This window comes from Pelodiscus sinensis, chromosome 5 (assembly GCF_052426305.1).
Source record: "Pelodiscus sinensis isolate ZL-2025 chromosome 5, ASM5242630v1, whole genome shotgun sequence".
NCBI classification, from domain to species: domain Eukaryota; kingdom Metazoa; phylum Chordata; order Testudines; family Trionychidae; genus Pelodiscus; species Pelodiscus sinensis.
In genome coordinates, this window is record NC_143056.1 from 130,744,704 (window position 1) to 130,761,776 (window position 17,073).

At 50.0% G+C, this 17,073-nt stretch overlaps 1 protein-coding gene across 5 annotated transcripts in view; it reads left to right on the plus strand.

Moving 5' to 3' along the window:
* Window positions 1-17,073, plus strand: part of LOC142829368 (uncharacterized) — a 59,875-nt gene that overhangs the window by 29,299 nt on the left and 13,503 nt on the right. For 3 of the 5 annotated variants that reach the window (XM_075929089.2, XM_089778971.1, XM_089778970.1), the window contains exons 7-9: window positions 1,130-1,213; window positions 3,068-3,130; window positions 6,447-16,633. In XM_075929089.2, the coding sequence (XP_075785204.2) occupies window positions 1,130-1,213; window positions 3,068-3,130; window positions 6,447-6,788 (489 nt within the window). In that variant the 3' untranslated portion in view covers window positions 6,789-16,633. Of the gene's footprint in view, window positions 1-1,129; window positions 1,214-3,067; window positions 3,131-6,446; window positions 16,645-17,073 lie in introns of those variants that run through there. The other 2 variants (XM_089778972.1, XR_016349744.1) reach the window with 2 other exon arrangements.

A 17,073-nucleotide genomic window follows, 5' to 3' on the forward strand; every position in this document is an offset into this window, starting at 1 on the left:
CAGGGGAATGGGAAGAAAAGCAAGTGGCGTCCTGGTACGCATGGCTGCTGCAACACCCCCACCCCTGGCCTCCTCAAACGGCTCCCTTGATAAGGCGAGCGTGTGGCGGCAGCGGTAGAGAGCTCAATCTGTGTATGGGGGGGACTCTGCAGTCTAGGTGGGCAGCTGGGGGTTGCTCAGAGAAGCTGCTGGAAAGAGCGCAGACTGCTGAGAAGAGCCCTATGGGGGCAAACTCCTGAACGCTGCAGAGACGCTGCCTCAGCTGCAGTAACAGCAGCAGCAGCCGCAGCATTGACACAAAGACGCTGCCAGGAATGAGTGGCAGCTGAAACAGCTGCGACCTGAGGAATAAGGCCTGGGAGTGAGCTGCTAAAAGTCTCCCCAGCAGCAGCAGCAGCAGCAGCAGTGACATTAGTGACAAATGCCGCCAAATCAGGTCCTGCAATTTGCATACTCAGACAGCCCACCCCACTACCAGGGCAACATCAGTCCTGCTTAGGCACATCACCCCTCCCCCTGCTCCCCCACATCCCTGACCTGTTCACTATATTTCCCCTTCCCAGCCTGGCTTCAGCTACCATACCCAGGCCCCCACTGCAAGCAGGGATTGAATCTCCCTAAGTATTCACTGCCTAGTTCGCAAACTTTCTATTGCTGTTACTTTCCCCCTGTCCTATATCCTGGCACTAAAGTCAGCTATGACACAGTGGAACGGTGTCCCCTGTTTCTGGTCACCTTTTGGAATGGTAGGAGGGTAGAGATTGTGGCTAGTGAGTGAAATCATAGACAGGGCTTCTCTTCCCAAATACAGACGGGTTTCTGTTTGAGAGAAAAATCCTCCTAAAAGTGGACTTAGATTTCCAGAAAGTCATTGACAAGGTTCCTCACCAAAGGCTCTTAAGCAAAATACGCTGTCATAGGATAAGAGGGAAGGTCCTCTCATGGACAAATACATGATTAAAAGACAGGAAATAAAAGTTAGGAACAAATGGTCAATTTTCAGAATGGAGAATGGTAACCAATGGTGTTCCCCCTGGGTCTGTATGGGACCAGTCCTATTCAACATATTAATAATTGAAATTGATGACAATAAACAATGGAATTGCACATCTTTGTCTTTGTCTTTCAGTCACAGGTTAATGAAACTGTCAGCAAACAAGAAGCAAAAGTAGTGAAGGAGCTTAGAATATTGTATCTGCTCTGCCAGAGTCAGGTTAGTGTGTGTCTATTATATCTCACATTACGCTGAGGTTGCACTGTCCCAGCTTCTCTCACTGCAAGAGTGTGGTTGGGGATTTGCATAATCACTATGTGTTAATTTTTATTATAATTGGCTAATGCACAAGGAATTTCCACTATCATAATTCTGAGAGAAAACAACCACCAATGACCTCATAGGATTCTATATAGTTGGCTATAAAGATTTAAAATATTCATCCGCAATATTTGATTCTGGTCATTCTTAGAGACTAGATATTACATTATTATAATTGCCATAATTATTGCTATTTAAGTGTAATTTAGTAACACCTAAGAGCCCCAGGCATGGACTAAGATTCCGTTGTGCTAGGTTCTGTGCAAACACAAAACAAAGACAATCCCTGCCCCAAAGAGGTTCCAATTTAAGTGTGAGACAAGAGAGAACAGATGCAGAAAGCCAGACGGAGAGCAGAAGGAAACAGTGAGATAATATTGGTCTCTTCACTCCCGCCTCCAAGCCAGGAGGTAGCTGTTGGCTGGTCACTAGAAGTGGGATCCTTGTAGACAGTGACTTGAAAGAGAAAGAATGGGGACTTATCATACAGTAATTGTGGATCCTAGAGATGTATTGTGCACACTGATCTGACAACCCTCACTCCTTCCAGCACTGCAAGGGAATCCTGTAGCTCTGGGATCCTGGATTGGGCTAGTAACTGAAGGCCTAGCCCACCCTGCCCTTACTGCCCACAGGTGGGGGGAGGGCATTCTGGGTGCAGGTGCAACCAAAACAGACATTACTAGCCGAAAAAACTCCCCAATATTTAGCACATGGCACATATACAGGGGTAACATGCCCGCCCCCCCACCTCCCAACAAAAAGGTGGCGGGAAGCCGGCTCCCAGCAGTGTTGTGCCACTTCCCACTGTGGATAATGCACAGAGCAATTCCACCCTTTATCCCGAACCCTTTCCCCTGCATGACATGACCCAGGGGATTAGCAGAGGGCCTGGTGCCAGCAGCAGGGATCTCATTCCCTTGTGGTGGAAAGTGGAGCAATACAGCTGGGGGCCTGGGTCCTGGAGCTGGCTGGCCAGATCACTCGGCTTCCCACCCACCAGTAAGTGGAGGGGGGGAGTCTGATCTCTGCTGCCAGCACCAGGCCTACGCTAGTCCCCTGGGCCACATCACTTGGGCATGGCAACGTGGGTAAAGAGTTGGGGTGGGAGTGGAGGAGAGGCGGGAAGAGGTGTGGAGGGGGCCAAACTGCGGGGGTGGGAGCTTGGGAAAAGGGGTGGAGTGGGAAGAGGCAGGGTTTGGGGTGTGGTGGGAGCAAGAAGAGGTGGGGCCCTCCCCCAGGCTAGTGGTGGTATGGGAGGAGTCACATGGGGGGCGCCCCCCCTTGTGTCCCTCCCCAGCAGTCGCCACTGAAGCCAGAAGTGGGATCCATATGTTCAGTACACCTCGAAGAAGCAGCGCTGTTACGGTCAGGGAAGTGACCGTTCTTTTCAACATTTTTAAATCAATGTCCTTTCAAAAATTTTGTTCTGCAAATTTATTTTTGATTTTTCAGTCTGATTTGGCCACCACAGGTCACCCCCTCTCTGGCTGCCCAGTCCCTGGCTCCTCGGGGCCAGTGTGTTGTCTCTGCCGGCTGAGTTATTACCCCTCGCCGAAGGGTCACCATTTCTGCTGTAAGTCCAGGCACCATGGGCCAGAATGTCAGGGGAGCTCACACAGATTAAGACCCGAGCTGTCTAGGGAGCCTGGCTCTTCCTGTGGATCTGGAGCACTTGAAACCCCAGCCCTTAGGAAATCTGGCCTGTGTGCATAATGTTGTAACATTGTCTTACGTTTTGTTTCCACTCAGAAAATAGCGGATGAGACCTTGAAGAAGACTGAAGAGGTGACGCTGCCAACACCAGGCACCTGGGTTAGTACGAGTATCTGTCTATCTGAGATGTGAATGGACAGTGAAAGACTGGGGGGAAGAAGCAACTGAGAGGGGAGAAGTAAACAGCTCAGGGAATGGAGCTCTCTGTGTCACCCTCCTCTGTGACAGCCACCTAGGTAGGATCAGTGAGTGTCGCCAGTGGGGAAATCCGCCATTTCCCTTTTGCTAGGCAGGGGCAATCTGAACAAAAAATAATAAAAAAAATTGGTTGGGGGACAGACCCAGGTCCACAAAGCTACTTAGGTGCCTGAACCCCTGATGTAGGTGCCTAAATCCCAGTTTTGGGTTTGCCACCTCGCAGGCGAGTGTGCTAAACTTCTCCGGGTTCAGGCCAGGCTGTAGCTAGTGGCTGTGTCCCAGGAGGGTGTAGCTCAGGGTGCAGGCAGGGCCTGTGTCCGAGGGGACATGACTGCTGTTGAGGTCATTTTCAAACTTTGAAGTTGAGGGTTCAGCCAGGGGTTAAGGCTCATTCATCTCAGTGAGATGGTCTCAGCCGAAAGAGAGTTGCCCATGGAGATGAACAGCCTGAAGAAATAGCTCTGAGTTGTGTGAGCCCCCCATTCATGTCAGTGGGTGTCCCCGTCTCCCCTCCCCCCAGGAAGTGTTTCTTACATGTGCCAAGCCTGGTCGTTCTCAGCTTCTCACCCCATCTCAGCCGTGTGTTCCCACGGCCTGCACCCAGCCTGCCTGCTCCAAGCTCACCGTCCAGTGAGCAGGGCTTCCCCAGATCCTGGCTCAATCATGGTCTGGGGATGAGGAAGCCCAAATAATCCTGGCTCCGCCTCCTTCCTTTTGAGGCCCTGCCCCTTCCAATGCAGCCTGGGGTCACTTCAAAATTTTTTGAAGTGGCCTCTGCAAAAAATTATTGCCCACATCTGGACTGCACTTATTCATAGCTCTGCCACTGGCCTGTCGGGTGACCCCTGGACAAGTCATTTCATCTCTCTGTGCCTCAGTTTTCCATCTGTAAAATGGGGGGGGGTGTCAAGTTCTTTGAGACCTACTGATGAAAAGCACAACAAAAAGCTACAGCTTTTGTTTATTACCTAGGCACAGTAGCATATCACCTGCAAACCTAAGTGAGGACTACAGCTGTTTAAGTGACCATGAACTTCGGTCCCCAAAATTTCTTTCTATATGAAAATCTAGGAAATTAAATGGGGGAAAAACCATCATTAATGCAGAGTTAAAATTGCTCAGCGGTTGTATGTGGCTTTCTAGACTGTCCCATTCTGCAAAACTCAAATGTCTGAAAACCGGGAAAAAGAATTAAGATAAGGTCCACATAACCTTGAGTCTGCCCTCTTTGAGTGATGCCTCAGTACACCCATAGCATCCACACTCAGTCTGCCTATACAGTGTAATGGAATGGTGCTGCCTGCATCTGCCTTGTACTCAAACATTGATCCTACAGGCAGTCCCCGGGTTACGTACAAGATAGGGACTGTAGGTTTGTTCTTAAGTTGAATTTGTATGTAAGTCGGAACTGGTACATATTGTAGGGGAAACTCAGCCAAACATTTCTCCAGAGCTCAGTTTTATTCTCCCACACCTCACTTCCCTCAATCCTTTATTCTCAAGCTGAGGTATCTGCTGAGAAAAGCCGCTCCGCGTCTCCCTGGTCTGCTGGTGGGGGGGCGCTAGCTTTGTGTCTCCCTGGTCTGCTGGGGGGAAGCAGCTAGTGCGAGGTTGCCTCATCCCGTTTGTAAGTAGGGATCCGATGTAAGTCGGATCCATGTAACCCGGGGACTGCCTGTACTTACGCAACGCATTATCACACATTTAAAATTTACCAACCACTTTGTGTCCTTTTATATCCCCTTCCCTACAGGGTATCACCCAAACATGTACTTTACTATACCCATCATTAAAGCCACAGACTGCTCTGATATCTCCCACCTCACGACTGACCACACCCATGGCAATAAGACCCCAGGGCCCTGCCACTGCCACAACCCACACATGTATGCACAGACATTTGGTATTGCAGACGGGGGGTCACAGTTGTATCTTGCAGCTCTTTGATTATTATAAAAGCCAATTCTAGACAAACAGATTTTTATCACACCAAGTGCAACAAAAGGGCTACGTCTACACTGGCCCCTTTTCCGGAAGGGGCATGTAAATTTCAGCAGTCGTCGTAGGGAAATCCGCGGGGGATTTAAATATCCCCCGCGGCATTTAAATAAAAATGTCCGCCGCTTTTTTCCGGCTTTTAAAAAAGCCGGAAAAGAGCGTCTAGACTGGCCCCGATCCTCCGGAAAAGGGCACTTTTTCCGGAGGATCGGGGCCAGTCTAGACGCTCTTTTCCGGCTTTTTTAAAAGCCGGAAAAAAGCGGCGGACATTTTTATTTAAATGCCGCGGGGGATATTTAAATCCCCCGCGGATTTCCCTACGACGACTGCTGAAATTTACATGCCCCTTCCGAAAAAGGGGCCAGTGTAGACGTAGCCAAGATGTTTTCCTGGTACTGATGGCTGATCATCCATTTTTTACGTTGTCTTTTTGTTTTGTTTTGTGTCTGGCTCCAGACTGGATCGCCAACTTGAACAATCTTTCACTTGGGCTTCCCAAGTCTGTGGCTCAATAGCAAAGCATTTTAAATGTCTACTGTAGGGGTCTTTCCTTTGATAGCGTACATCAGTGTTTCCCAAATAGTGCTCCGTGGAACCCCAGGGTTCCGCGAAGCGAAAGTAAGGGTTCCGTGAGAACTTGGAACTCCTCCGCATTAAAGAGACAGTTATCACTTTGAAATTCTAAAGGGGTTCCTTGGCCAAAAAAAGTTGGGAAACACTGGCGTACGTGATGGGACTCAAACCCAGCTGCCCTTTTATCACAGTCGCAGCTTTATGATGCACCTCAAACTATTCCCAGATCACTTCATTTTACAATCAAACCTCCACCATTAATATAGCTATAGCTAATACAGTGAGTGCAGCTGACGCTCATGTACATAATTCCCAGAGACTGTATTTCTGGGCTTTCAGACATTAGAGTTTTGCTGAACTCAGCATTTTACAAGGGTGTGAGATACCAACAGGAAACCTTTGCTCTGTGTGAATAAAGGGTTGGGTTGGGTTTTGTTTTGGGGTTGTTTTTTTTTCATTTGTTTGTTTTGTTTTTTGGAGGGGGAGGGTGGGTTAGCCATTTCCTTTTGTCACATCCTCGAGTGCTTGACTTAGGAACCTTAATATTCTCTTACTATAGAAAAACTAAAGGGTAGGTGTATAATGAAACTTGGTTCTGGCTGGCCTGCTGTAAAGTAGAATTTGTTATTGATTTCATTGCACACAGCTCTATGTCATTGAACAACTGACTAGAGAAAAGGCTAAGCTCCAGAAGGACCTGAAAGAAATAAACAAGAAGTTGAAGATGCAGAAGGATCTAATAAAGACTGGATCTAAAGAAGAGCTCATAAATATGAGGAATGAGACTGAAAAGAAGAGGAATCGACTTGAGAAAAAGAGGAATGTTCTTGAAATGAAGAAGAAAAAAGTCAAATTATTCATACGCACTGCTTTGGTATACCTCCTTGATGCAGGAAATTCCTATGAGTCAGGTTACAGGAGAAGGGGAAACATTTGTATACCAGAGAACAGTGGTCCTCCTATTTTTTTCTATCCATGTGCAGAATAAATTTTCTGTGCACTGAGGCATTTGCAGATGTGCACCACCAGTAGAAACATGCTGTGAGTTGCTATGGATGCTCTGTTAATCAGCTGGGTGGTACCTGAAATTCTCCTGTGGAATTTCACAGACACTCAGCTTACAGGGCACACAGCCGGGGAGTGAAGGCTTTACAGACATTTATTCCCTCCTTGTTTTGGTGGTGGAGGAGGGGAGGCCAGGCTGAAAGTGGGAAATGTGGTGAATGAGTCAGGGGCATGCTAATCACCAGGGATTTCCCAACACACCCCCAAGGGGGGCAGGCCTGCCCTGAGGATAAGATGAGCAAGGCATTGCCTCAGGCCCATGCCTTCAGGGCCCTCCACTGTGGGCAGCCTGGCCATCTGTTTGCTGCCCTGGCTGGGCATGTGGTGCTACCAACTATGTTGGGCCCCGCAGTCTCTTTGGCTGGGCCTGAGGGAGAAAGTACACTCCCTTGATTTTCCCCAACACCGCTCCCTCCCTTCCCCATTACAGGCAGTGTTGCCAAGTTAGTCATTGGTTGGAAACTGGAATGGAATTTGAACCATTCACATGCACTTTAAAAGCATGCACAGTAAGTGAGAAAATACTTGAACCTGAGAACACAGGAAGGTTTTAGAAAGTCTGAACCTGGCTGAGTTTACTCTTACAGCTGTTATTTATAGCGATGTTGGCACATTTGTTTCAGCTATATTGGTCTACCTCATAATTTCAAATGATGATTTATAAGCAAGATCTGAATGCGTTCCCTGACAGCTTGTGATGAGCCGGGGGTGGCTGAAAAGCATTTGGGAGCAGACAGTATTTGCAAGAACATACCTACTCTGCCTAGGTACCCAGCAGACAGCTGTGCTGTCCAACAGATCGATTTTGGCTGGGGTTGGGCTACAAGTCACTTTAGTTACATTTTTCACATGAGCTCTAATAAAAATGTTAACTATGAGGATCTTGAAAAGTTGTTCTTATTGCATGAGTAAAGGGCAGCAGAAATGGACTTAGCCTTCCTCAGGCAGGCTATCTCCATCCATGATGGGTGCTAGGATTTGCCAGCCCCTTAGATCCCTGAGGCCTCCACATCAGATATGAAAGTAACAAATTTGCCTGAGCCCCAGCACTTTTTCCATTATGAATGAGCACTGGTCACCCTCAACTGAACTGCACAGCCTAAGCAGGAGATTTGGGTGCCAGTGCTAGGTGAGAAGAGGGGGGGAGCTCAGGTGTTTTGCTTGGTGGTTTGGACTCTACCTGTGTCCAGCACTATTTGACCTGCTTCTCTCCCCTTTTTAGTGAAGAATTGACTAGGCTCCATTGAGAGTTTTTGAAGTGACCCTTAGAGCTGAGATCACTGATAATCAGGTCTACGTGCTTAGACCGGTTGTGGGACAGCGTTCCTGTAGAAGAGACAGCCCAGCCTGCCCTCACTGTGAGGTTCCCCCTCTGAGAGTCGAAATCACTGAGAGCTGTTCGAAACCTCAAGAGACCGACTTGCAGAGGTCACAGTGGCAGGTGGCGGCAGAAGGTGACAGTGCAGGCCCGTTGGGGACAGAGCGGTAGAGTGAGCAGTAGCGCAACAAACAACAGCAGCCAAAACATTTGTTTGTTGGATTATGTTTTAGTGACTTTGCTCCAGAATGCTAGACTTGAGCCTGGGAAACTTTTATAAATACTCATTTCCTAGTGGGCAATATTTTCAAAATGCATCATTTGCCAGGTCATTATCTCACATCACCACTATCTCGAGACTTAGCAAAACTTTTTAATTGTTATAATTAATTTTGATGTAAGAACGGCCATGTTGGGTCACACCAAAGTTCCATCTAGCCCAGTGACCTGTTTTCTGACAGTGGCCAATGCCAGATGTCCCAGAGGTAATGAAGAGAACAGGGAATTGTTGATTCATCCCGTCGCTCATTCCCAGTCTCTGGCAAACAGAGGCTAGGAACAGTCAGAGCATGGTGTTCCATCCATCCCCAACCTGGCTCATAGCCATTAAAGGACCTATGCTCTACGAACTTGACTAGTTCTTTTTTGTTATAATTTTTGCTTCTCTATATCCCTGGCAAAAAGTTCCATGAGTAACACGGCTACCCCTCTGATACTATGGAAATTACCACAGATGCATCCCTAGTGGGATGGGGTGCTCACCTCCAAGACTTGCATCCAGTGGAGATGGTCCACACAAGAGACCCTACTGCATATCAACTTCCTCGAGTTGAGAACTGTATTCAATGCTTGCAAGCCCTCCATTACTCTTATTTGTGGGTGTGTCATCCAAATACTCACTGACAATATGACAACGGTGTTCTATATAAACAGACAGGGAGGGGTCCAATCCCATTCCCTCTGTGCAGAAGCATTTTGACTGTGGAACTGGTGTATCCACCATGACATCCTGATCATGGTGACATACCTCTTTGGCAAGGACAACATCATGGCTGATGCCCTCAGCAGGCATTTCTTAACACAACACAAATGGGAACTATCTCACAATGTGTTGTGAGCACTCTTCACGCGATGGGGACTCCCCAATATAGACCTCGTCGCCACGCATCGCAACGCGAAGTGCTGTTACTACTGTTCCAGAGCAGGCATAGGACCAGGGTCTCTGGGGGACAACTTTCTATTCAATTGGAGTCATCGTCTCCTGTTCGCCTTTCCTCCGACTCCTCTACTTCCGAGAGTCTTGGAGAAAATAGTCAGGGACAGTGGTACTCATAGCCCCCTTCTGGCCACATCAAACATGGCTCCCTTACCTGTTCCACATGTCACCGTACCCTACATATCACTTCCCCAAGCACCACGATCTGTTGACACAGGCCCAAGGAACCTTGGTGCATCCTCAGCCCGACCACCTCAGTATCATGGCATGGCTCATAGTTGGCTCCACCAAACAGAGATAACCTGCTCCTAGGAAGTTAAGCGCATTCTGATACATAGCAAACGACCCACGACTCGATCCACCTACATTCACAAATGGTGCCGATTCCACTCCTGCTGTACAGACAATGAGTTTGATCCATTATCCATCCCCATCCATCACATCCTGGACTCTATCCTTCATCTCAAACACACTGGCCTCACACTTTCTTCAATTAAAGTACATCTAGCCACAATCACAGCCTTCCAACCTCCCATAGATAGCTATTTGATTTTTATCCGCCCAATCATTAGGAGGCTTATGAAAGGCCTAGCGAACCTTTTTCCACAGTACAGAAAACCTCCCAAATCGTGGAACCTCGACCTAGTTTTGGAAGCTTTAACAAAGCCTTCCTTCGATCCTCTTGCCACCTGTGATTACTCACAATAACTTTTAGCATAGGCCACTGCTAACAAATCTCCGCTCTGCGGCACCAGGACCAGCCCAACACCTACAGTGGAGCACTCAAAGGGACACACATCTTGAAGAACCATCATTATTGCACCAAGGTGAGTAACATCCTCTTCCTCCCGCAAAGAGCTTGCAACCTCACCTTAGAAATGATGCAATGAGAGACAGTGCCAAATAAAAGGAGTTATCAGGCGTGGAAGGTGAAGAGTGGGCCAGTGTACAGCTTACCAGTTCAAAAGGCTCCACACAGATGCATATGCTTTTTTAAGACCATATCAGACAGTCTTACCTCACATATGTGTTCAGGACCCAGAATTTCACCCAGTGATTCCAGCAGCAATTTCAGTAACTTGAAGTGGAGCTAAGTCTTGTTGCTTACGATGACATCAGGACATGATTAAAAAAAAATCTGGGCTGTATTAGTAGCAATGAAGACACGAGAAGTCATTCTTCTGCTCTATTCTGCACTGATTAAGCCTCAATTGGAGTATTGTATTCAGTTCTGGGCTCCGCATTTCAAGAAAGAGGTGGAGAAATTGGAGAAGGTCCAGAGAAGAGCAACAAAAATGATTAAAGATGTGGAGAACATGAGCTATGAGGGAAGACTGAAAGAACTGGGCTTGTTTAGTTTGCAAAGGAGAAGACTTGAGAGGGGACATGATAGCAGCTTTCAAGTACCTAAGACAGTGTTGCAAGAAGGAAGGAGAAAAATCGTTCTCCTTGGCCTCCGAGGCTAGGACAAGCACCAATGGGCTTAAATTGCAGCAAGGGAGGTTTAGGTTGGAGATTAGCAAAACTTCCTGTCGGGGTGGTTAAACACTGGAATAAATTGCCTAGGGGGGTTGTGGAATCTCCATTACTGGAGACATTGAAAAGCATGTTAGACAAACTCCCAACCGAGACGGTCTAGGTCAGGGTTGAGCAGTAATTTCTGATGGGGGGGCACTCCATGTTTTTGGTAAGTGGTCAAGGACTGCGCTTTTCTATGGAGGAAGTGCAGGGTCTGGGATGGAGGTTGGGTGCTGAAGAGGAGGTAGGGTCTGAGAAGGAGTTTAGGTGAAGGAGGGGTTATGACCTGGGGCAGGGGATTGGGGCTGCAAGGTCCAGGAGGGAGTAGGGGTGCAGAAGAGGATTCTGGTCTGGGAAGGAGTATAGGAGAGGGCACACGGTCTGGGAGGGAGCTGTGATCTAGGGCAAAGGGGGAGATACAGGAGGTTTGGGTGGTGACCTGGGGCAGGCAGTTGGAGTGTGGGAAGCGGTGGGGTGCCAGATATGAGCTCTAGCCCAGAGACACTGCTTCTAGCCAGCAGCCCAGTGGGGTCCTCAGGCAGGTTCCCTTGCCTGCCACAGCCCCAGACCACTCAAAAGCATCTGGCTGCTCCAGGTGAGCACATAGGCCCAAAGGGAGTAATCTCTCCTGCAGCCACTAGGTGGCGATGCAGCCTCACACATTCCATTCTCAACCAGGCTGGGTCTCTGTCTGGCCCTGGGCCCACCTAGAAGGGATCCTAACCGGGTTCGGAGCCATCGCTGGGCACAGCTGCTCCCAGTGGAAAGTGCAATGCACAAAACCCCTGGGAGGGGCCTGCTGCACCTCTGAGCTGGCACTGAAACCCTTTGGAATCGTGTCACACGGGTGAAGCCTTGCACGGATGAGTCGCCGTGCGAAGGACTGTCACAGCCCTTGGTGCTGCTTGGAGGCCCGACCGCCGTGGTGTGTCCCGCTGCAGAGCATGGAGGGGTGTGAACAGCCCCCCTGCCTGAACAGACGGAGGCTGTGGCTGTGCTGCTCAGTCGTGCGCAGGTGACTTCACACGGGGATCCCAGTCTGCACCCAGCAGAGGACAGGAGGCACCGGCGTTCACTGTAAGCTGAGTGCTTGGGCAGGTGTCAAGGAGAGAGTCGAATGCTGCCCAGCTGATTGGCAGAGCTCCTGCAGCGCCCAGGGCCAACAACTTGTGTTTCTATTGGCGGGGCACAGCTGCACAGGCCTTGGTGCACAGAACAAAATTTATCCTGCTCACAAATAGCTCTGAGTGCGGTGAAAGTCCCCGTTATAGTGGCAGCTGGCAGGCAGAGGAGCCTCTGACTCCATTTCAGCCCCAGCTGGGCTGCTTGGGGGGTGAAGGACACTGAAAGTCCCAGCTCCAGCAGCGCTGGGAGGACAGGCAGAGGGGAGAGGGGTTCCCTGGGAGCCCTAGGGGAGGTGTGGGGGCCTGGGAGGAGAGAGACAGGTCCTGGCTGGAGAATAACTTTTGTTTTTTAAAAGGAATTCAAACTCTGGTATTTCAGCCTGTCCTGTCTGAGCCCAGGGCAGGGCCTGCAGTGGCCTGGCCAGGGAGATGCCTCTTCCCAATCAATGTCTAAAACTTAGTGGAAATCACTTGGAATCCAGCCAGACAAGTGGTTTCCATGAGGGGTTAGAATTTGTTTGGGGACAGGAATGAAACCCATTAAGGCCAGACGCCGGCTCTTTGTGATCTATGTAGTTCTGGCTCCGCAGGGCACTTCAGTCACTGCTAAGAACACTAGGTTTAGTGTCATGCTTTGTAGGAGGAAGACTTTATATGCAAGCTCTTTGAAGCAGGAATGTAACCCCCAAAGTGTGTCTGTGTGTGTGTGTGTGAAAATTTAATGAGCTTCCTCTGATTCTTTAAGTTGGTGAAGGAAGCACTGTGTTAAACCAGGAAAACTTTGCCTTTTCCTACAGGGCTCTGTTGCATTTGCACAGATTGTGGGTCCTAAATACTCATGTAAAATACACATAACCCACCACGGCTGTGTCTACACTGCACCCCTTTTCTGGAAAAGGGATGCAGATTAGACACGTCGCAATTGCAAATAAAGCGGGGATTTAAATTTTCCCCGCTTCATTTGTATAAACACGGCTGCCACAATTGCAACTTGCCCACTTGTTTTATTTCCCCTTTGTATTCTGTAGCGGTAAACTGAGGCAGTCGATGGTATCTTGCTGAGATCTGTCATTCAAATCCTAAAATTGAGGCCTGAGAATATACAGCATAAACAGCTACCGTGACCCTGGTCACCCTGGCAACCATATTCCAAGAGGGTCTCTCTCTGATAAGGCCCTGGATGGCACCAAAACAAACCACTTGGGAGTTGTTTTCGCTGTCTGCTTTATTCCTAGATAATAAGTTTGGATCCCAAGGACCGTGCTACTCAAGGCATTATCACCCCAGTAGTAGATCCAGCATATTTCCAGCAGACAAAGTTGCTATTAACATGTCTTTGTTTATGTTGGCTCATTCAGCTTGTTAGCAATGACTACCTGCATTAGTGATAAGATGCTTAACTGGCAATGGGCAGAGATATTGTGAACCTTCATAATTTATTATGTGCGCATTCGTCTTGCTGCTAGACCCTATGAAATTGCTTCCACTCCACCCATCTGCTGCCTATATAATTCAATGTAGTCCTCACCAGGTTACAAAAAATCCTCTGCTTGTTTTCACCTGCACCCAGAGTGTCCAGAATTATTCCCTACATAGTTTCACTGGTGTCATTTGTTTGTAGTTTTATTCGCTCTCTGGGTTGCTTTATTATTTATTTTTACTGATCTCTTTGTGTGAAACATTAATTTAGTTGAGAATTAGATAAATTCATGGGGTGTGTCTAGACTGGCAAGATTTTGCGCAAAAGCAGGTGCTTTTGCGCAAAAACTTGCCGGCTGTCTACACTGGCCGCTTGAATTTGTGCAAGAGCACTGACGTTCTAATGTAAGAATTCAGTGCTTCTTGTGAAAATACTTTGACGCTCCCGCTCATGGATAAGCCCTCTTGCGCAAGAATACTTGCGCAAGAGGGCCAGAGTAGACCGGCACCTTAATTTTTTGCGCAAGAAAACCCGATGGCTAAAATGGTCATCAGAGCTTTCTTGTGCAAAAGCGTGTCTATACTGGGCACGGATGCTTTTGCGGAAAAGCACTTTTTGCACAAAAGCATCTGTGCGAATCTAGACGTTCTTTTGCAGAAATACTTTTAACAGAAAAACTTTTCCATTAAAAGTATTTCCGCAAAATCACGCCAGTCTAGACCATGGCGTGTTAGGTCTGTCAAAACTTATTAGCCAGGCTGGGAAGGAATGGAGCGCCTATCCTCTGTTTGTCAGAGGCTGGCAATGGGTGACGGGAGGGATCACTTGATGATTGCTTGTGCTGTTCACTCCCTCTGGGGCACCTGGCAGTGGCCACCGTAGGCACACAGGATACTGGGCTGGATGGACCTTTGGTCTGACCCAGTACGGCCGCTCTTATGTGCTTATATCCCTTAGAAACTGGAGGAGCCCGAGTGATGCCTTTTAACTCCTTCCAGGATCAGGAAAATTTTAAGATAAGCTTTGGGGGGGAGTGACTTTCTAATTGAGAGTATCTGTCCCCAGGGTGATCTAGGACCCCTTGCTCCTGCGTATGTGACTTGTGAAAGGAGAAGAACCCAGTAGCCTCATGTGGCTGGGGAGGTGGGAGGCTACATGACTATGCAAGGCTCAGGGGGAGCTCCCAGGGGCGCCAGAGGATCTGGGGTGGCCTGCACAGAGCGGATGAGGAGGTCTGGCCCAGGCTGGGTACAGCCAGCTGCTGGTCTCTATGCCTGCCCTGAATTCAGCTCAGTGAGGCCCTGCTCCATCTAGGACGGGTGAGGAAGCTATAGCCCAGGGGCCGCATCCAGCCCCGGCTTGCCTGGATCCAGCCCCCAAGGCTCAGACTCACCCCCAGCATTGGAGAGCCAGTGCTGCTGTGCTCATCCTGCAGCCCCCTCACCTCCAGCCTTCTGCTGCACCCCCTCCCTACTCCCGCACCTTAGCTCCCCCTCAGCCCATTCCTGCACCCTCCCAAATCCACCAGCCCCCACAGTCCCAGCCTGCTTCTCAGCAGCTGCCTCCCACACGCTGAACTCCTCATTTTTGGCCCTATCCCAAAGTCTGGGGGGGCCACAAAAATCTACTAGCCCAGCTCCCCCAGGCCCCGCTGTGTGCAGGGAATGTGGCGAGTGTCTCTGCTTCTCAGTCGGGGGCCGCCTCAGTGAGGGGTGTTTGGTTTGTGGGTTTTTTGCTTCTCAGTTGTGTGCAGCCCCTGACTGATTTTTCTGTGGGTCAGCAGCCCCTGACCCCTGTCCTAGGGCCTGTTGTCTCTGATTGTTGGCCATCTCCTTTCTCCACCCTTCTGGCGACAACAGGTCTCCCTGCACTGGTCATGGGGTTTGGTCCGTCACCTCTCAGTCCCTGAGCTGACGTTATGGGCACCCCTGGGATCGGGTCCTGCACCCCTGGGATCGGGTCGGAAGCAGAAGGCACAGCCCTGTCTCAGGGACTGTTATCTGTTTTCACAGCTGACCACTTGCCCCAGCAGAGCCCATCCCAGACTGAGCAGGGGCGCGCCCAAAGAGTGAAAGAGCTTCTTGTCTGGAGTGGAGACAGAGCAATCCGAGGGTGCTCCAGCTCCTTTCGGATGCAAATTCCTTGAATCCTCCTCCAGCACAGTGAGGGCCCGGTGGTGGAAGACAGTGTCTGGAAGACCATATAGCTCCCCAGTGCACCTTAGTGCCCCACCTCCGTCCCCACTGGCTTGTTTCTTGTATCCAGCCGGGCATCCACCTCCAAGAAGTGTGACTCTTCATCTCAGCTTTGTGAGCAGCTCCCCACTAACAGCTGGTCTGCCCCCCGGCTTCTTGCTCCCAGCTCCCCACTTCCCACAGAGACGTCAGGTGCTGCTCGGGCTGCCTGCTGCAAGCCGGGCTGTTGCCTGGGTTCCCAGCTCCTCCCTGGGCTGCACCCCAGCTCCCCAGTTTCTGCTCCCCATCAGGAGACGGACAGCTCCTCCCTGGGCTCTTGGCTTCCCATTGGGCAGTTCCCAATTCTTGGGGAGCCTTGGTGCAGCCCAGCTCCCAGCCAGCACAGGGAGACGGGAGCCCATAGAACTGGCCAATGTCAGCCCCTGTCCAGTGTCCACTAGGGCCGGTCTTATGGAAACAGTGTCACAGGAATTAAATGGACATCTCCAAATTATGCCATTTACACAAATTATGCCTTCTTGGTTCTCCAACCAATTAGGAGTCAGCAGCCTGTACCACCACTTGTTTAACTGTGTCACAAAAAAAGAGTTACAATGAGGGTTGTGTCTTTTGCTCAATATGCACCAAAAATTCAATCAAGAAAACACACAGGCACAGCTGGTCCCAAAATAAGCATGTTTATCCGCCTGACACAAATGCACCAGGCTCTAGGCAAGGGGTGGGGAACCTCAGGCCTGGGGGGCTATATGCAACCTTCTGCTTGGCTGGATGAGATTCAGGGCCCCCTCCCCAAGCATTGGGGAGTCCATAGTGGTGCTTCACACCCCCCCCCCCCACACACACACATTGCCCCGCTATGGGGCTGGAGCTCACAAAATCTACTAGCCTGGGTCCCCCCAGGCTCAGGGTGGGAGGGGAATGTAGAGAGTGTCTGGTCAGTCAGGAGCTACAAAGATGGGGGGCGCGGCATCTCACTGGTGCGCAGCTTGACTGATTTTTCAGCCTCCAGCCCCCCAGGGCCCAGGCTGACACCCAACTGTGTGTGATGGGAGCATCAGTAAAGGCTCCCAAATCGCTGCCAGGGCCGGGGCCCTGCTCCTGGGCGTTACAGCAGGTAAAACTGGCCGGGAACTGGCCGGGGGCTGTCAGACCCACCTAGGGTGTCACTTTGCAAGTAACTGGGGACCTTCCTCCCCCGCCCCGCCTGCCTCTGTTCCCTTTTCCTCCCCCCAGGCCAGCAGCAAGGGCAGCGCCTATTGGCCAAGGCACCCCCAAGAGTGACCCCCCCATCCGACCAGAGAGGCGCCCTGAGGGGACCCCCCTATAGCTGCGGGGGGGAGGGGACCCGCGCCTGATCTGCAGCCCTAGAAGTTTCTCATCCTCCCCCTAAAAAGTTGATGGGTGTTCAGCCCCTCCC